Source organism: Eublepharis macularius, chromosome 12, assembly GCF_028583425.1.
Source record: "Eublepharis macularius isolate TG4126 chromosome 12, MPM_Emac_v1.0, whole genome shotgun sequence".
Taxonomy (NCBI): Eukaryota; Metazoa; Chordata; class Lepidosauria; order Squamata; family Eublepharidae; genus Eublepharis; species Eublepharis macularius.
Genome location: NC_072801.1, coordinates 51,304,600 through 51,325,556, shown reverse-complemented (window position 1 = coordinate 51,325,556; position 20,957 = coordinate 51,304,600). Strand labels below are relative to the sequence as shown.

Genomic DNA, 20,957 nt, shown 5'->3' with positions numbered 1-20,957 from the left:
CTGGTTGGATCCAACCCATGGATTGTATTGTGCTAAGAAGAATGCTGTATAGAATATAAGACTACAGTGTAAACCCTGATAAATCAGGGTATCCTTTATGTAGAGTGGGATGCTAGTAACCTTATATGCACACAATCTCGAAGCCTTAAAATCATTTATATCTAACTGCAATTTAAATGAAAATTATATTTTATCTCATGGCACCAATTAAATCATTGCTCCCTTTAAAGGTACTGATGAAATGGAGAGAGCAACTTCTCTATCCAAAATCATGGGCAAATATTGCTTAATCATTACAGTACCCAAAAGTGGCAGAGGGAGCAATCCTAAGCAGACCTACTCATTACTATTTAACAATTTTCTCCCAGGGAAGTGTTTTAGGATGGCAGCTTTAGACATACAATATACAAGTGTGATTTGTGAAACATATATTCAGTCTTTTTGTTTTATACTAGATTTCCTGAATTTCCAAACCTTGTTCATGTAACATAATGTAACCCATGTAACATAAAGAAAATGTAATGTAAAATTTCTGCACTTGTTCCAGTTAAATACTCATGTATGTAGTACCTAGCCAGAAACATCTCGCTGCCATTGCTGCTAACAAAATTTTGGTTAGATATTTTTTTACTCAGCCCAACAAGCCTTTTTAGACTTCTTTCATGCCTGTTTTCCTCCCTGAATTCAACAGCAGTTTTTCTCATCTCCACTATATTACAACACAGTTTGGCTTAACCACTTCTTCAAATGCAGATCTTTGTCCTGTTTTGTCCTAGAAGGTGCTTTTATCTTACTAAAGAAAACTAACAGGAGCAGAAAGGGGCAAACTTTCTCATTGGAGAAGAATTAAACTTGCCCATTGTTCCCATGATAACATCCTCCTTGAAAAAACCATCTCCACCAACTGCATTTGTAAACAGAGTTTATAAAGAACAGGTGAATAAACGTAATGGGAAGGATCTAACCTTTAACCATTGAAACAGATGCTGAGGGACATCAAACCCGCATGTTCAAAAGCTGTGTAGGACTGAGACTGTAGTAAGGAGACACAGAGCAAAAACTCTGACTGGGTCCTACTCAATATGTAGCTGGACCTTCGGAGATTAATGAATCTATTATGTTACATGAACAAGATCTCAGTTTGTCAGATAAAATGAAAGGTTTGCAGAACCTTTGCAGAACAAACACACAAGAGATTGTATAAATCTAAATGTTATTTAGGTCATGTGTCTTTCTTGAATGAATTTTTTCTACTGTCTTTTGTATTTTTCAGTTATTTGAACCACAACCCATGGATAAAGACCCCACCAATCAGACAGCAGTCAAAGAATTGATCCTCCTGGGATTTGGTGATATCTGTGGTTTTCAGATCCTTCTCTTCTTTGTATTTCTAGTGATCTATGTCATCACCATGGCTGGGAACCTGCTGATTGTTGTTTTGGTTGCAGCTCATCGGCATCTTCACACTCCCATGTATTTCCTCCTAGGGAATTTGTCTTGCTTGGAAACTTGCTATATCTCCACCATTTGGCCCAGAATGCTTGACAGTTTCCTCACTGGGAACTGTTCCATGCTGCTGTATTCTTGTTTTACACAATTATATTTCTTTGGGGGCTTGGCCACAGCAGAATGTTATCTCCTTGCAGCCATGTCTTATGATCGTTATCTGGCCATATGCAAGCCGTTGCATTATGCAACCCTTATGGATGTCAGATCCTGCCTGCTGTTAGCAAGTGGTTCTTGGGTCATTGGATTCATGGTTAACTCAGTAACAACCTATTTTATGACTCACCTGGTTTTCTGTGGACCTAACAAAATTGACCATTTCTTCTGTGATTTTACACCACTCCTTCAGCTCTCTTGTAGCAACACCCTCAACATCCAACTACTGATATTTATTCTGTCCGCCCTGTTTGGATTGCTCCCTTTTCTTTTAACCCTCGTTTCCTATGGCTACATCATAGAAACCATTTTAAGAATTCCATCCTCTGTTGGGAGGAAGAAAGCATTTTCCACCTGCTCATCACATCTCATTGTGGTTACTCTTTTTTATGGAACAATAGTCATTGTTTATGTGGTACCCAAAAACAACACACTCCGAGAACTGAACAAAGTTTTCTCTGTCTTTTACACTCTCTTGACTCCGCTGGTGAACCCTTTTGTATACAGTCTGAGAAATAAAGACATTAAACAAGCTTTGAACAAAACTGTCCGACATTTTGTTGGTTCTTCATAAGCATCACGTCCTTGTCTTCTTTCTGCTTCTCATGGAAACATTATTTTCAAAATTTCACAAATGCAATGCAATAACCAGCTTATTTAATGTATTTAATTTTTGTGGATGAAAATTAAAGGTTTGTAATGTCTTGATCTTAATATTTATTTGTTAGGTGCAGCTGCAAAGTTTCTAGGAAGCACATTTAGGGTGGAAGCCACAGAGATATGCATCACCATAAAACTCTACTTTAGGAGGCTATTGGTTAATCACTTAGAAACAGAAAGTTGTATTAGATAAAGCCTGGCCTGATCCACCGGGGATATTCTTATGTTCTTAATAAAGCAATGAAGTTGTACTGACATTCACTCAGGGCCTGTCACACAAACTATTGGCTGCTTCCGGCAGCTCTAGATGGAAGCCAAAGAACCAGCTTGAGTGCCCTCCTCCATGGAAACATTGTTATCTAGGAAGTTCTCATACATTCTCCACCAAAGGAGAAACTATCTCCATAGTTCACAGATCCTCTGTAGATTGCAATCTCTGCTTACTATATTTTCTTGGTGAACGTGGCACTTCCCAGCCCATTGGAGTTAGGGTTCCAGTTTTCAATGGGCCCTTTTATCTGTGCATTTAGCAGCCATTTGATCTCCATTAGTTCTCAAGTGACAATTGTTCAAGAAAAACCTTCATCTGTTCTGAAAGGCTCAAGAACAATCTAGGCAGTTTTGTTTTCTTTTCTTTCTGGCCATTTTGCAACATGAGGTAGGATGAAGGTTGCCAGATGGACAGAAAAAACTGCCTTATCCTTTTAATAGAGGTTTAATGAATAGAAATGAGCAGTTGAAGTTTTTCATGGCATGCCACTAAGTAAAATCACCTATAAATGCCTGGAGATCAAACTGATATTAAAGGAACAATTAGATGAACTATATAAAAAGATGGCTATTCTAGGTAAGAATCCAACCAGATTTTCTTGTGCTGAAAAGGAAAGAGGGCTCTCTTTGACCACCCAAAAAGCTACGCTGGAGATCATAGGGCCTGCATGGACAGGCTGCATGTACAGGCTGTAGGAAGGAGAAGAATTGGGCAAGACTGAGTGAAAAAGCAGTTTGCATGCCATCTCTAATGTGCAGTTCTCAGGTGCTAAAATTTATCAGCTACAGGTCATTGATATTTATTTCTCTTGCTTTGTTTCAGGTAGCTAGTTGTGTTGGTCTGCAGTAGAACAGCAGGATTTGAGTTCAGTAGTATTTTTGGGACTCAAAGCTCTGTATCTGAAGAAGGGAGTTTTGACTCTCAAAAGCTTAAACTTTGAAAATCTTGTTAGTCTCTAAGGTGCCACTGGACTCGAATCCTGTTGTTCCCTTGCTTTGTGGATCACTCCTTGTTTAAAGTATTGTTGCCGATATTGAAAAAAAATAGACAACAGTTTCTCTACAGAACTCTTTTGTTTCATTTAAATGGACAAAAAATGTATGGCCATAGTATTTAGGAGACAACACGAACATTTTATAGGCTACTTTTCCCAATATTATTCAGCTTGCCCGGCAGTAGCTATGCTGCTTTAGCCAGGAGCTGGCCTTTGCAGCCCTGCCTGGAGGAGGAGACAGGCTCCCTTCCTGAGCATATGGGGCTTTGGCCAGGGGCAGAGCCAAGAGCCTTTTGCAGGCGGCTCCGCTTCTCCACGACCGCAGTTGCTTCGCTCACTCGGACCACCCACCTTACCCTGTCATAGTGCAGAATTAGCCGGGTGCTGTTTCCAGAGCCAGGTAGGAATTTTTTACCCTTTCCCCTGATTGGCTGTTGGGAAGGGGTTTTTTTTTTGCCTACCTTGCACTGCTGGCAGTGGTTTGGGGTATAGGCCTGGGTGGTGCTGTTCTGGTTAGGTTAGTGGAAAGAAAGAAAAAATGAAGGGACGTCCCAAAGTCAATGCAGAAACAAAGAAAATACAGGGACCACGACAACCAAATCCAGCTTTTATGTTCCAAATTGTAGTACTGAAATATACAATGCACTGGAGCTTAATATATATAAATATTGAGTCAAAAAATACCACCAAACCTGTCAGCGGGAGATGGCAACGGGCTTGCCGGCTTGCAATTTTCCCGTTTCGCAAGAGTTATGCTTCTTCCAAAGCCACAACTTTTCTGAAATTAATATACAGATACAAATCAGGATGTAACCATCAAGCAAAACTTTCTGCAATAGATAATTTCATTTACAACTCCATTTGCAAACTTAATTGATTATGTACATGGAAATATAATGTATGGCATCATGAAATGAATAAGAAAGCCCACTTCCAAAAAGATCCCCCAAATGCATTCAAAATATTCAAAAATGTAATCCAATGCATTCAAAAATATACATTCAATATGTTCCCTTTATAAACTTAACTTTTTCAACATCCTCTTTGCACTTGGTAAAGAACATAACATTTAGAAAGGGGATCACATTAAACCATTGTTCCCCTTTACATAACATAACATTTAGAACATAACATTTAGAAAGGGAATCACATTAAACCAAGGACAAGGCCTTCCCTCACGTTGTACAGCTGGAGCATTAGGTGCTTGATGGGGGGATCCATTTGCCTGGCCGGCCGGGTTGCAGCCATTCCAGGGATGGCCTACACCCGGGGCTTCAGGGCTCGCCCAGACAGGTCAAGGCGGATGTCCAGGAGTGACCCCGTGTCTTGACCTGTACTGCTTAGTTAGCCCTTGCTGTGGTTAATATTTATGGTCATGTTAATAAAAGGCCCTTTAGTTCCAAGCCTGTGTCTGTCTCTTCATTCTGGCTGGGGTTGCAAATTCCCCATCCAGGCTGCCATAACACTTATCTTTTGAAGGACATTGCTCAATGTGCTGCTTAAAGAATATTTAGATGTCCATAAACATTTCTGGAAAGTTTTCATTGTGTGAACTTGATTATTCAACAAATGTGTAGTGCTGGATTTGATGCTCCAACAGATTGTGTTTTATGCATGCAATTATATCTAAGATTGTTCATAAAATATACTACATATTCAGAAAATTGGAGTGGCTTTTGACTTGGATGTTCTGATTTGAATCCAACCACCTTTTCCACCAATATTAAAGAGGAGTCCTGTGGTGCTGAGCAGTAAGCTGAAGTACTGCAGCCCAAGCTCTGCTCACGACCTGAGTTCAATCCTGGCAGAAGCTGGGTTCAGGTAGCCAGCTCAAGGTTGACTCAGCCTTCCATCTTTCCGAGGTCGGTAAATTGAGTACCCAGTTTCCTGGAAATAAAGTGTAGATGATTGGGGAAGGCAATGGCAAACCACCCCATAACAAAAGTCTGCCAAGAAAATGTCATGATGTGACTCCCCCCCCCCCAAATGGGTCAGTAATGACTCTATGCTTGCACAGGGGACTACCTTTACCATTTCCACTGATAATAAAGAGGGGAAGAAGTGGTGATTGTGACACCTTCATGGCAAAAGCTGTGTGTGACAGGTGCTTCAATAAACAGGAGTCTTGGGATAGATTTAGTGCATTCCTTCCTGCAAAAAAAGCTGTTTTGAATTCACTCCTCCAAAATTGTCTCCCAAAATATCCATTGACTCCCAAAATATCAATTTTCATTCATTATAAAAATATTGAGGACCTAAAGACATTCAATATGTCTTAAATCCACCTTTACCTTACCTCTAATAAATAAGTACTTTTTAGCAATTCAGTGAATGCTGTAAAGATTTCTTTTCCCCTGAGGATTGAAGAGATTGTTCAAGTTTACCAGTTTGTCAATTACAATTTCCAATTAGCTACAAGTATATAATGAATTCCTTAGATATTTCTAGTCTCATTTCTTGCACGTCACATTAACTTGGGACAGGAAACATAAAGCCGCCAAATGAAAATGTTGATTCTGTTGCAGTTCTACAGAGTCATATTGCCTACTGAATAGTTTTCGTTTCTTCTAATGGTGTTAAGACTTTATTCAAGAACATCAATGATTTCAAGACTAGATGCAGAGCTGGACTATTTCAATAAGTTCCGGAAAATGCAATGGAGAAGGTAGCATTATTTTCAGAACTGTTTTTTAAATCAGAAATTAGAACACAAATTTCTTATGCAATGTATTTAGTATGATGCTCAAGAGATCCAGTTAACTACTCGTGCAAGGGAGCATCACTGCTGATCCCCCCTAGCCCCTTCCAAAACCTCCTTGATATTTATGTGTTCCTTTGACAAGTGTCTTTTCAGGAAGTTCAAGAGGCAGCTACATAGAGAGTAGGCAGGACACCTCATTGTGTAAGCAGATGCAGCCTTGTCTGGATTCAAACTGCTTTCCTCTTTATTTGGAAGAATGTATTTGCATGCAGTACAAAATGACTGCAGAAAGCTGACTGTCAGTACAATGAGCCATTGGTAGTGTAGGATACTTTGCCTGCACTGACTTTGGCCTTCATGGTGCAAAGAGGCACATGGGCAGTTTTCATGCCAGCTGAGAGCAGGTCTCTCTCTTCCTTTCAGAGGCATGTCAAAAGCTAATGTGGATTCAGTTCGGTGTGCAGCAGTGGTCCTCACATGACTACCTCTATGCACTGACACCAACATGTTTAAGGCAGCACAATCTGTGACATCTTAGATTAAAACAAAGTTTTAAAAGGAACTGAAATTTTCCATTTTAAACATTTGTATTGTTTTCTGTTAACCTAATACAAGTAACGTCTTAAAGCCAGATTGGTGTAGTGGTTAAAAGCATGGGACTCTAATCTGGAGAGCCAGGTTTGATTCCCCACTCCTCCACTTGAAGCCAGCTGGGTGACCTTGGGCTAGTCAGGGCTCTCTGGAGCTCTCTCAGCCTCACCTACCTCACAGGGTGTTTTGTTGTGGGGATAATAGTAACATACTTTGTAAACCGCTCTGAGTGGGTGTTAAGTCATCCTGAAGGGCGGTATATAAGTCAAATGTTGTTATTATTATTATTATTATTATTATTAAATACTGAGAACCTAACAAAAGAAAAAGAACCTAACAAAAGAAAAAGATAAATGACTTGGTAGGCTGAACATACTCTTTAAAATCATTCAATAATCTGGGCATGATCAGAATTCCACTGCCTAGTAACTAATAGGAATTGTGGCTCCTTCCCTCAGGCAAGAAATTTTGTTATTAAAACTAACTTGGCTGCCCTCAAAATTCTTCAAATGTTTTCCAGAAGTGTCTTCAATGTTTGATTTTGTAATTACATTCCAGAAGCATTTACTTTGAGTTTTGAAGTAGAATTCTTTTATCTTACTTCTTATTTGTAATGTTTCTTACAGATTTCACCCGATATGAATATTTTAAAGAGTCATTAAACCCATTTAGGGCTGGGTCTATTTTTGTACTCCATATCTATCATTTCAACACAATAAATGCAATGGCAACAAGAGAATGGAGGAATCGAACAGATCTCACAGAATTTATCCTCTTGGGATTCAATGATGTGCCTGAATTACAGATGTTCTTCTTTTTTGTCTTTCTCCTGATCTACACAGTAACAGTGGCTGGGAACCTTCTCATAGTAATGCTTATTGCATGTGATCGGCATCTTCACACCCCCATGTACTTTTTCCTGGGGAATCTTTCGTGCCTGGAAACTTTCTATAGTTCAACTATCTTGCCAAGGATGATCAATGCCTTCTTAACAGGAGATAGAACCATTCCAATTTGGGGTTGCTTTTTACAATATTATTTCTTTGGATCTCTGGTGGGTTCAGAATGTTATTTACTGGCTGCCATGTCTTATGATCGTTTTTTAGCAATTTGCAAGCCGCTTCATTATTCAGTCTTAATGAATAATACACTTTGTGTACAGCTAATGATGTCATCATGTATAAGCTGTTTTCTACTTAACATCATAACGACATATTTGATGTCTCGCTTATCATTTTGTGGCCCTCATATACTTGACCATTTCTTTTGTGATTTCACCCCAGTGATAATGCTTGCCTGTGAGGACACTCATAGAATGGAATTCATGGCTTTCATCCTCTCTTCCCTGATAGCCCTTATTCCATTTATTTTGACTGTGATGTCGTACAGTTTTATCATCTCCACTATCCTGACAATTCCCTCAACCACAGGTAGACAGAAAGCCTTTTCAACCTGCTCTTCCCACCTTACCATAGTTACAGTTTTCTATGGGACTCTGGTCATAGTCTACATGTTTCCCAAAAATAACACACTGAAAGACCTCAACAAACTGTTCTCTGTCTTTTACACTGTTTTAACGCCCATTGCCAATCCCATTGTTTACTGTCTGAGAAACAGAGAAGTAAAAGAGGCTTTGAATAAGCTTACCAGTCAATTGTGTATTTTTTTTTAACTAGGCATGGAACATTCTGATTCACAATTGAGATATTTATCAATATACTTTGTTGTGTGAATAAATTGCTAGGTCAGGTCAAAGGGTGATTTCCCAGCTAGACCCAACCTCTAAAAGCAGTTTATCTCTACTGTCATTTGCCTAACCTGCTTCACTTGTAAGGAAACTAAGTAATGATGCTGTCTATATCGTTAGCATTCCTACATTGCTTGTGTAAAATGCTTATAAAAATAGCTGTTTCCATTAGTTGGCAGTAAAACAGGCAGATAGATATTTAGCCATGCAGATGGCTTGTAGGAAATAAAACCATATATATATTCTAGGATGATAGCCAACGTTTGTATCATTTTGTATATTTCTTGCTCTAATTCCAGGCTTCCATACAAAACTACACAATTGGCTAGTAAACTTTATCAAAGTTTAATTTCCTTCTTATCTCCTCAAACAATAAAGAATGATGGTTGTTGTGGGTTTTCCGGGCTGTATTGCCGTGGTCTTGGCATTGTAGTTCCTGACGTTTCGCCAGCAGCTGTGGCTGGCATCTTCAGAGGTGTGGCACCAAAAGACAGAGATCTCTCGTTGTCACTGAGAGTGTCACAGTGTCACTGTGACACTGAGAGATCTCTGTCTTTTGGTGCCACACCTCTGAAGATGCCAGCCACAGCTGCTGGCGAAACGTCAGGAACTACAATGCCAAGACCACGGCAATACAGCCCGGAAAACCCACAACAACCATCGTTCTCCGGCCGTGAAAGCCTTCAACAATACAATAAAGAATGAGATTAGAACAGTGTAATTCCCATTGGCAATCTCATTTTTTGATTTGTGCGATCTGTATATTGCTGCCTTCCTGACTCCCTCAAAAGGTTCTTGCTGCCACCAAAGTCTTTGGCCGTAGGCCTCCTTAGTTTAACTGGAAATATAGGAAGGATTGTTATAGATGTTAGTTTGACAAAATGTTCAGCATATGAGGGTGGTTGTGAGGTAAAAAAGGGATCTTTTTTTTCTTGATCAAAATGAAATTTATTTATAAGTACATAGGTGTGATGATCGCAGAGTATTGATAAGCATATTGGTTTCAGAATAGTCAAGCCTGATAGTTTCAAAAATAGTTATATCTTCTTATAGGTATATTCACAGACACAGGGCCAAGCTACAAGTGACAAATGACACTTGAACAGCAAGTGGATTAAGTGGAGGGCAAGTGAACAGGGAGAAATACACTTGCCGTTCAAGTGTCATTCGTCACTTGTAGCTTGGCCCATAGTCACATAGACTAACTTTCCACACAGATCTTCCCTAATAGAGAAAACCCTAATCTCATCCACATGTACATAGATTCACTCAGGTTTTTTCACACCGTTTGCTTGACTGAGGGCCAAGCTACAAGTGACAAATGATACTTGAATGGCAAGTGTATTTCTCCCTGTTCACTTGCCCTCCACTCAATCCACTTGCCAGGCAAGTGTCTTTCGTCATGTGTAGCTTGGCCCTTAGACAGAATTAGACTCTCAGGCTTCCACATAGTTTTCTTGATTTAGCGAGAATCCTTTCTTTGACTACATAAAACGGCTTCTTAGGGAGAATCTCCTGGTTTTTAAACTTTCTTTTAGAAATGCGCAGGCTTTCTCAGGGCCAAGCTACACATGATGAATGACACTTGAACGGCAAGTGGATTGAGTGGAGGGCAAGTGGACAGGGAGAAATACACTTGCTGTTCAAGTGTCATTCGTCATGTGTAGCTTGGCCCTCAGGCTCCACACAGTTTGCCTAACTCATCTAGAATAAACACTTTCTCACAGGATGCTGACAAAAAACTGCAGTTCACTTCACCTCCTAGGGTACAGCTACTATCCAATCAGATTACACTCCATTCACCCATCCAGCCCCCTTCCTTCTTTCCTCAGGGCCAAGCTACACATGACGAATGACACTTGAACAGCAAGTGGATTGAGTGGAGGGCAAGTGAACAGGGAGAAATACACTTGCTGTTCAAGTGTCATTCGTCATGTGTAGCTTGGCCCACACTTGCTGTTCAAGTGTCATTCGTCATGTGTAGCTTGGCCCTCAGAGGTCTGCATTTAAATTCACAGAAACAAATAATAAAAACCCCACATTAACAAGCAGAAATAAAATCCAAAGTTAATTACATGCAAAACTTTGCAGTTCTTGTGTGCTCATGCTCTCTCCAGTCCCCTGAGAGATGACAAACTCCACAATAGCTTTCTAGGCTCACAGTTCCTTCAGAGAACACTGGATAAGTGAAACATATATGGTAGAATCTAGCCAGGTTTTTTGCTTGATATCACCCAATTTTCTTCCTTATTACAGCCCCAGCCCAAATGACACTTGTATGGGAATTTTTCATTTGCACCCCAATAACAAAACCAGCCATGATGGACAATGTTCTCCAAAAGGTCATGTCACATATTCCCCCAGGTCTCAGGGCCAAGCTACAAGTGATGAATGACACTTGAACGGCAAGTGGATTGAGTGGAGGGCAAGTGAACAGGGAGAAATACACTTGCTGTTCAAGTGTCATTCGTCACTTGTAGTTTGGCCCTCAGACTACGGTTCCACTCTGCTCTTAGTAGTGGAAGCTTCTTTCTCTTCCTCTGCTTTCTTCCCACCACCACTAGTGCAGCTGCCCAACGTCCCTCAGCCAGCCTTGTCCCCACCCTGCAATTGGCATCCCCTCGCTCCTTCCAAACTGCTCATGTTTACATCAGAATGGGCCATCAGGAGCTCAGAGAATCCACTCAGCCTTTGTGTAGCCAGCTGGAGTGCCAGGATCACCAGAGGTAGCTTGCTTTCTGTTAATGGACGTCAATCAACCTTTTCCTACATTGTGAACCAGCAGAATAGTGATAGTGATATTTGTGGGTTCCCTCTCAGTTCATGTATTGTTGTGGTAAGGTCCAATGGGAATGGGCCATATGAACTAAGGGCCAAGCTACAAGTGACAAATGACACTTGAACAGCAAGTGGATTGAGTGGAGGGCAAGTGAACAGGGAGAAATGCACTTGCCGTTCAAGTGTCATTCGTCACTTGTAGCTTGGCCCATAGTGTGCTTCCTAGAATACACTCTGGAATTCTCTGCAATGCAAACGGGTTCCATTCTGAAGCTGGTGGGTGGTATTCTACTTTGGCTTTTTCAGGCTAAGGAGCCTTCCTCCAACTACAGAAGGGTGATTTGTATCACTTCTATGGATCTTCTGTTGGACAAAGAGCCACTTAAGTTAGAGGAAGGATCCATAGGCTGGAGGAAGGTTTTAAACTTTGCTCAGTGGAAGAGACAAGCCAGACAGTTTAAAAACCTTAATCCTCCTGAACAGAGATGGCCATGAACCAAAATATGAACCAAAGTTTGTCATAAACCGGATCAGTTTGTGGTTCGTGAACCAGCAGTTTGTTAGAGCCCATTTCTGATGAACTGCCATGAACTTTAGGCCAGTTGTATTGTCGAAGGCTTTCACGGCTGGAGAACGATGGTTGTTATGCCAAGACCATGGCTATACAGCTTGGAAATCCACAACAACCATTTAGGCCAATTCATTTGGATCATTTTTCATTTTGTCACTGCAGACAGCCTGGCACTGATCAATCAGTTTCCTGGGCAAGGGGAGGGGCTTTCTGCAGACCTTCTGCTGCTCCAGAAGTGACGTTTTCACAAACCAAATGAACCAGTTTGTAAACTGAGGCAAATTCATGAAAGTTTGTGGTTCGTGGTTCATGAAACACAATGAACCACTTACTGCATGGTTTGGTAATTTCCTGGTTTGTGCACATCTCTACTCCTAAACTAACAGTTTCATGCAAATGTTAAAATAACTCCTGATAAAAAGGATACTGAAAGAGTATTCAGCCAAAATATTTCTAGCTCTCTCTCTCTGACTCTGTGTGTGTGTGTGTGTGTGTATGAGAGACAGAGAGAGAGAGAGAGAGAGAGAGACTTGGATATTACTTCATTTAATGATCTTGAAGTTTGCATGTTTCTGTCCCATGTAGATAAAAAAATTAAACTGCTCATTTTGTCGCATTAATTCTTCAGATTGCATTTTCCGAGGAGGCAGATGTGTGGATTCGGATATGCAATAACACATGAATGAAATTTGTCTTAATCAGGATGGGCAAAATAATTTTTACTATCTGTAGTTACACTACCCACTATGGAGTAATGGATAGTATGCTAGTCTAGGAATAAGAACACCTGAGTTCATATTCTTGCTTACCCCTATGATGCTCACTGGATGGCTATGTCAGTCACCATCATCCTCCAGCTGAGAACAGAGTAGGCAGAACCCAAAGGATAGTCCCCTCCAATGTATATTTGTGTGTGAGAAGGAGGAGTTTTGAGTTTATTGGGAGGTATACATGAAGGCATGTGGGTGAGGGTGGTTCTCCCAAGCACACACATTCATACGCTTTGCTAAAAATATCCTCACAGAAATGAATTTTCCCTACTGCTTTCCCTTCCCTTTCCTGCAAGTGATGAAGATGGAGATGGATGAAGAAGGGAGTATGTCGCTCTGTTGAGCTCATGTTGACACTGATCATAATATATGAAGTTACATAATGTATTTAAGACAATACTTTATGGCAGCAACCTTATTGTACAATTCTCATACTTCTGTTTATATTGGAGTTTAGACAACCATTAGTTCAAGCCTAAACAGAATTTCTACCCTTCTAAGGCTTCATTGGACTTAAAAGAATTAACTGTTTAAGATTGCAGTGTTACCTGTTGTCTTGAACAGAAGGGTGGGTATGTTGATTCTCCGACATAGATTATGTGTTTTATGCATGCAATTATATCTTAGATTGTTCATAAAATACACTACATATTCAGAAAATCAGAATGGCTTTTGACTTGGACGTTGTGAGTTGAATCCAATCACCTTTCCACCAATAATAAAGAGGAGCCTGTGGCACAGAGTGGTAAACTGCAGTAATGCAGCTCAAGCTCTGCTCACTACCTGAGTTCGATCCTGGCGAAAGCCGGGTTCAGGTAGACAGCTCATGGTTGACTCAGCCTTCCATCCTTCTGTGGTAAGTTTCCTGGGAGTAAAGTGTAGATGACTGGGGAAAGGCAATGGTAAACCACCCCATAAAAAGTCTGTCAAGAAAACGCCATGATGTGATGTCCTCCCATGGGTCAGTAATGACTCAGTGCTTGCATAGGGGACTATGTTTACCTTATCTAGTTAAAAAAAATTGTTACTTCCAAAAAGCAGCTAGCTTGAAAGATCTCTTAGTACACAGCAAAACCTATCAGAAAAAGAGTTTACAATCATTACCAGGATTTAACTCTCCAATTGGCTATTTCCCCTCCGGGCATTGTTGTTTTTGTAAAAATACAAAATGAATGAAACACATCATTAATCCTGTACATAACAAATAATATTACCTTGAAGAATTCATTGCATATAATACTGATTACGTGGTTTATGCAATATCATGTGGTTGTAGTAAAATCTATATAGACAGACCTCTTAAAGTAAGACTCTCTGAACACAAAAGTAACACTTCATAGAAAAGAATTCATACTCCTCTGATAGAACACTTTTTAGAGTACTAACAGAAACCCACTGACTTTTTATTATGAGTTATATTTAAATGTAACAGATAAGATAATAAAATTCTGTTAAGAAAGGAGGCTGATTAGATTTTAAGACTCTGCTACCCTATTGGGTTAACCCACCCTATTGGGTTAAATGAGAATATTTATTGGCAAGCGCTTACTTAGATAAGAACCTAGGCAAGCCCAGACAATACATTCTGCTATAGTGCATTCATGGGAAGGATACTAAAAGGAATTTGGAAGGTCAGTAAAGTTTTGTGTAAAATAAAAAAAAATGTATGGAGTGTATATCAATGTCAGTTTATTTATCTAGATATGTATTGTGAATTGCACTTTGCACATGTTCTGTGAAATCATCCTCTGTTTTAATTATATGTTTTATTAATTTTAATTTTTTTAAAAAAATATGGCTATATGTTTTGCATTTCTTGATAGATCCCCCTGACAAAGCTGTTGCAAAATGCGTAGGGGTTATATAAATATTAAAGACTCTTCTCTTTGTACCAATTGACTTTTTTTCTTCAATCATACACCTAGAGCACAGAGTAGCAAGGGACCTTTCTGTGGTGGCACTTTTGTGATAGGTTCAAATGGTCCACAGGCTAGAAATTGTCCATGAGCCTCCACTCAGATAAATTCATGAGTTAAAGAAGCAATGTTTTGGCTTGATACCTCAATGAAAAGAAGCTAGGGTCAAGATGAAGGGCATTCCAAAGGTAAACTGATGACACTGGAAAACCCCATGCTGCAAACTGGCACTCTTCTTGAAGCAGCAAGTTTGTATCTTGGGGGTACAGCAGGACCCTGATCTGTGATTGGAGACTTGGGTCTCTTCTGTGACATGTAATGCCTTTTTCCAGTTTTGGTTTATATGCTAGCTACAGTTGCATTTAATCCAAGCCTTCCAAAACCACCAGTAGCTATATAGAGACAATCTACTCAAACATCTTGACCAAGAATGGATTTTTTGGCCACCAGGCAGTTATTTAGGTTATTTGAATCAAGGGAAGCCCTCCTGAGGACGGGTCGGTCCAACTGAAAGGCGTTTATTATTTCCTGGGTCCAATTGACTGATCTGAGCTGAGTTGATATGAGGGCAAGAATTGAGCCTAGATGTTATGAATAGCAAATTCTGAGCATCAATTCATTTGTTCATTCATTCATTGCCCCACCATATCTTCTCAGATTCAAGGCAGCTGAGAAAACAGCAACCATTGCAAGGATATAAATATCAAAAAGATCCAGTAATTATTTAAAACAAATAAATACAACATATATGAGATCACAAAGAAAACCAGTGGGATTCAGCCAGCTTTTTCTCTCAATCTCACCTATTTCTCCTCCTTACCACAGCACCCATCCCAAATGTCTTTTGTTCATGTAGTTCCCATGATCTCTAGCAGAGACTAGGTGAGTGATCAAAAGGGACCTCTTCTGTTTTCACTGGTAGAAAATCTGGTTGGATCCAGCCCATTTATTTTCTCTTACTGCCTGTTCCACATGTCTGCCCAGGAGACATCGATCTCTGGCAGCAAGATGATTAGCCCACTTTTCCTGGAAAGTAGGGACCAACAACACCTCTCCTGTTCTGTAATTGCACTTGGGAGTTCATCCCAGTCATAAACATACACCATTTTGGAGGTGAGTGTGGTCACAGGAGAGACATAAGTTGAGTGGGGGTTTCCACCAGACTTCCTCACATTTGGTGTCTCTTGTAATCAGACCTTCACTGCTTCTGGCAATGAATTTCTTACAGTTTCCTAATAAGAATATTGTGCATATGTAATAATTTGTCTCTGTTGAAGTGTTTCCCTTGAGTCTGATCACATTCTTTTTAAACAGGTAAAGTTCAGGTAAAGCTGCATTTTAGAGCAGAATTAACAAATGAGAAAATGTATTTTATCTCCTAGCAATAAAACATGCACTTTTTAAATTAAAGTAACTAATTCCCAAAGGGACACCTGAATGCAAGGGTGTGGGGGGATTTAATGGCATAGGATGTTCCCAGTTGGCTACCATGGTTTATGAATAGTATTTAGAAATCTGCAAGCGTTTTCACTATTCACAAAAGCACAATACTTAAAATTAAGCATCAGCCATTTTTCTATTTGACTAGAAAGCATTGCAAGTTGGTATCACAATTACCGTTTTGTGGATCTTCTTTAGAGGTAATTTGTTCTACCTTTTCATACCAGTAATAAATACTTATCTAATAAGTTATCAAGTATTGCTTTGGGAAAAAGCTGAAATACAGCAAATTCCTACCACTATTGTATTGACAGTTGATTCATGAATGAATCAAAAGCAGCATAAAGAAAATTTTAGAGGAAATAAGATTTTTATTTTGCTCTTACTCAATTCAATTGTATCTCCACTAGAAAGAAGAAGATTGAAGTATGTAAATAGAATAGAAAGTACTACAGGAACCTGTAACGAATTGCTGCCTGCTGTAGACTTTATTCCAGGCTAGTTGGTCTAATTGGGCTAAATTTTCAACAAATCACTTTGAAATCCCATATTTGTTTACAGCTCTTCTTAAAGCTTTTTTAACCTCTTTGTTTCTTAGACTGTAGATAAGGGGATTCATTAGAGGGGTTAAGACTGTGTAGAACACAGAGAATATTTTGTCCACATCTTTCAGAGTTTCTTTCTTTGGTAGAGCATATACAAATATCAACGAACCATAAAATATGGAAACTACAATGAGGTGGGAAGAACAGGTGGAAAAGGCCTTTTTTCTCCCGTCTGCAGAAGGAATTTGTATGATGACAGCAATTATACGCACATAAGACAGCAGGGTCAGAAGACAAGAAGGAACTGTATCTATGATAGAAACTGTCAAGCCCACCAACGTCACCACAGTTGTGTCACTGCAGGATAGATTAATTACTGGTGTCAATTCACAGAAGAAATGGTCAATTTCATGGGGACCACAGAATTTTAGCTGAGACATCAAACTTATGACTAAAGTCATAACCATTATCCCACAAAGCCAGGATGCAGCTGACAGCAGAAAGCAGAGTCTTCGGCTCATGAGCGTTGCATATTGGAGGGGTTTACATATTGCCAAATACCGATCATAAGACATGGATGCCAGTAGGTAGCATTCAGCAACCACGAGTGCCCCAAAACAGTAAAGTTGGATGAAGCAGCCCCCAACGGAAATGGTTCTGTCCCCTGTCAGGAAACTGGCCAACATCCTGGGGAGGAGTGTTGATGTGTAGAAGCTCTCCAAACAGGACAAATTTCCAAGGAAGTAGTACATGGGAATGTGAAGATTACGATCTGTGATTACTAACACAATGATGATGATATTTCCAGCCATAGTCACACTGTAGATTATTAGGAAAATCAAGAAGAGAGGTATCTGAAGTTCAGGGGCATTTCTAAATCCCAGAAGAATAAACATAGTTATTGCTGTTTCATTGTCGGTCTCCATATGTGCCATAGTTTCAATCACTGAAAGTGAATTTAAAAACCCTTAAGTTATTTTCTTCAATTGAAATATCCAAAGCCCAGAAATCATTATACACTTAAATATAATTTGGCAGCATCTTTCCGACAATTAATGCTGAGTTTTATAAAATTTCATCATGTGCTTTATCTAGACATGGGAAAACCACCTCTGGGTTGGATACAGATGACACTGGCAATGACCACCACGTCCCCCTGCAGACCCATTCATGCCACTTCTCATAGTCCCACATACTTATTGTCCAGGATCCATTTCATAGAGATCGGTGAGTTCCAGTGGGAAGAGGGAGTCAGGAAATTTCGATTCTGCTTCTGGAAAATGTAATCTGGTTCCAACCCAACATCTTTTCATGAGTTGGATCCAGCCTGTTTTTTTTCATTCAACCTCTTCCAATTGCTGTCTTTATGACAGCCCCCAAGACTAAAAAATGCTGTCCATGCAAGTCCCAAGATCTCAAGGATAGACATGGGGATGATCAAAGGGAACCCCTCCTCCCTTTTTCAGAGGAAGAAAAGTTGGTTGACTCCAACCACACGTGCAAAAAATTAGGGCACCGTGCTAAAATGCAGAGTGAATATATATAAGGGTACTTTATAAAGAGGATAATTAGGGATGTAATCAAGGATCACAAAAATCTAATTTCTACTTAACTTTTCCAGAACGGTCCACCTCAAAATAAAATTGTTTTTTATTTCTTACATGAACAGGCTGTAGACAATAGATTACCTCCCCCTCCCAAATTTACACAGACTTAGATCTAGAGTATAAGCAATGTATATGATAACAATAACTTCCTTTGGACAAAAGAGCCTTTCCCTTTGAGGAAGCTTGCTTCAGCCAACTAAAGAACTCTTCATTGGATGAAATATTTTTTGACAGTGTAGGGGTATCATTTGATCCTGCCGTATAAACTTTCCCAGAAGTATTTTCTGAGAAGCATGCAATCTTAAATGGAAAAAAATAAAGTATAACATGCAATGTATTATCTGTCATCAGAATAACAACAACAACAACAACAACTATCATCATCTCCATCTTCATCATTATCATCGTCATCTTGGATAAAATCCAAGTTGGTAAGGAATCAAAAATTGCAGTCCAAACATCTGGTAGATTCTGATAACATAATAATTAAACAATTTTTACTTTTATGCATCAGCTGACATCAGTGAAGAATCATTGAGAGGTAGATCCATACAACAGCTTCACACTTGTCTAGTGATCATGTGGAACAACCAAGATTTCCTTATGGAGAGTATCAAATCTTGCCACTTCACAAGGTCATCTACATTACACAAAAGAGGCTTTATATAGGGGAGGAACAGATTGTTTACAGAGAGCAACCCCATGAGACTTCAAAGAAGGAATTTCAGAACAATTAACAAATTGTCCTTCTTGAACACTTGGTGCAATACTCATTAAAGTAAAGGTAGACCCCTGTGCAAGCACTGAGTCATTACTGACCCATGGGGGGACATTGCATCAAAAGCTTCAAAAATACTCCTGTCTGTAATTTACAGCTTTTATTGAGAAAATGTAAATGCCTCCTTTCCAGAGACCTCCTCAAATGAGCTCTTCAAGTTAAGTATCTTGATCATAGGGAGATTTATCATATTTTTTAAAAATAAATAAATAAAAACAGTTTCTTCTTTTTCATCCCTCTCTGATAATAAACTGAATACACAAAGGGTGCATATAGCCCTGAAAAAAACAAACAATTAAAAAAATGAATGAAATATAATAATACAAACACATAAGGGGTTTCCATAACTCAGTTGTGACTTGATGGCACTTTATTATTATTATTATTAATAAGTGTTAGGTCCAGTTTTCAAAGATTTATATGAGAAAGAGCCCTTCATGAACATACGAACACAGTATTACCACAGTCAATACATTTATAAAGCAATTCAAAAGTTTAAGACTGCATTACACTGGTATATCCGGCATGGTGTAGTGCTTAAATGTGTCTCACTAGGGTCTTGGAGAGCCAACTCAGAACTCCCATTCTGCCATGCAGCTTGCTGGGTGACCTTGGGTCAGTCACTCACACTCCACTTAATCTTCCTTACAGGGTCTTCATTGAAATAAAAAAGAGGAAAGGAGAATAATTTAGGCCATCTTGGTTTCTCACTGGGGAAAAAGGTGGGGTACAAATACAGTAAATAAATAGAATGAAAATGAAAATACTCACTTCACACTTGCTGCTGGAAACCAGTTTGCTCCTCAAGGATGCACTGCAGAGTTATTTAGGTACCTATAGGCAACTAGATTGTATACATCAAAATCACAATTGCTTTAAAAAGTTCTGCTTTGATCTCAGGAAGCATCACAGCTATGAATGAAATAACCTATAAAAGGTTTTGGAACATGGCCTTAGGATTGCCAAATGGCTTCCCCCCTGCCAAAAGATGGGCACCTGCCACTTACTGTTTTTTTTGTTTTCACTTATTCCTGGCTCTTATCTGATGATGTCACTGATGTGAAATAGGCCAGGTGCGTGAAAGAGCAGGAAAATGGGACAACCTCTCTCCAAGTATGCAAAACGTTGGGCAAGAGAGCGAGCAGGCAGGTGGGCTATCCTCTCCCCGTGTACTCAGAATTCTGGGCAAGTAAGTGGGCCAGTCTCTCCCTGAGCATGCAGGCAGGCAAGGGGGGAAAACTCTCCCCAGGCTCACAGGACGCCAGGCAGGTGAGGGGGCGAGCCTCTCCCCAGGTGGAGAAAGACAGGTTTGCCAGCTGGCCTGGTAATCTGGTTTCTGGGGGTTTTTTACTCTGTTTCCTCCAGGCAGTCCAAGAATAAAAGCCCTGTTTAGTGGGAAACTAGACACCTGGCAACCCTACACATCCTGTTCACATTTTCTTGCTTTGGATTCAAAAAACCTACCCCTACTCTCATGCAAGTTACAGTTGCCATATGATCTGAATTTGCTCTGTTTCTCCAAGATACATAATGGTGTTTGTGCATGTGTGTGTATTCTTGCTTTAAAAACCCTGTAGTTTAAAGAAGAGCCAAACAATTTACAAATTCACACCTTCCCCAAACATCAGAAATTATAAATTAAGCCACTCCTTCACTTCCTCACTGTGAAAGGAGCCAACATGTACATTCTCACATATTATGATTGCTTACAGTTTAGCTCCATACACCTATGCTTTGTCTTAAACTTGCAGCTACATGTTGGACATTATTGATAGATCAATGGGTAGACATTGGACTGTATTAGAAATTAAACTGTTGAAGCTTTCCATAGCATCATATCTACTTAATTTTTTTACCTAGCACATTCTAAAGAATTCCTGTCTTATTTTTGTGAAATAATGTAGCCCCTGCACTTATTTTCCAGCC

General features: G+C 39.6%; 3 protein-coding genes across 3 annotated transcripts; 2 read left to right on the top strand and 1 right to left on the bottom strand.

Annotated features, from left to right (window-relative positions):
* Positions 1-1,291: 1,291 nt before the first annotated feature.
* Positions 1,292-2,236, top strand: LOC129339250 (olfactory receptor 6B1-like). Its single transcript, XM_054993842.1, has one exon. The coding sequence runs from the start codon at positions 1,292-1,294 to the stop codon at positions 2,234-2,236; it is 945 nt and encodes a 314-aa protein (XP_054849817.1).
* A 5,367-nt stretch (positions 2,237-7,603) lies between these two features.
* On the top strand, positions 7,604-8,551 carry LOC129339249 (olfactory receptor 6B1-like). Its single transcript, XM_054993841.1, has one exon. It carries the CDS (start codon positions 7,604-7,606, stop codon positions 8,549-8,551), a length of 948 nt encoding a protein of 315 aa, XP_054849816.1.
* Positions 8,552-16,633: 8,082 nt separating this feature from the next.
* On the bottom strand, positions 16,634-17,581 carry LOC129339248 (olfactory receptor 6B1-like). The gene has a single exon (XM_054993840.1). It carries the CDS (start codon positions 17,579-17,581, stop codon positions 16,634-16,636), a length of 948 nt encoding a protein of 315 aa, XP_054849815.1.
* Between the last annotated feature and the right edge of the window lie 3,376 nt (positions 17,582-20,957).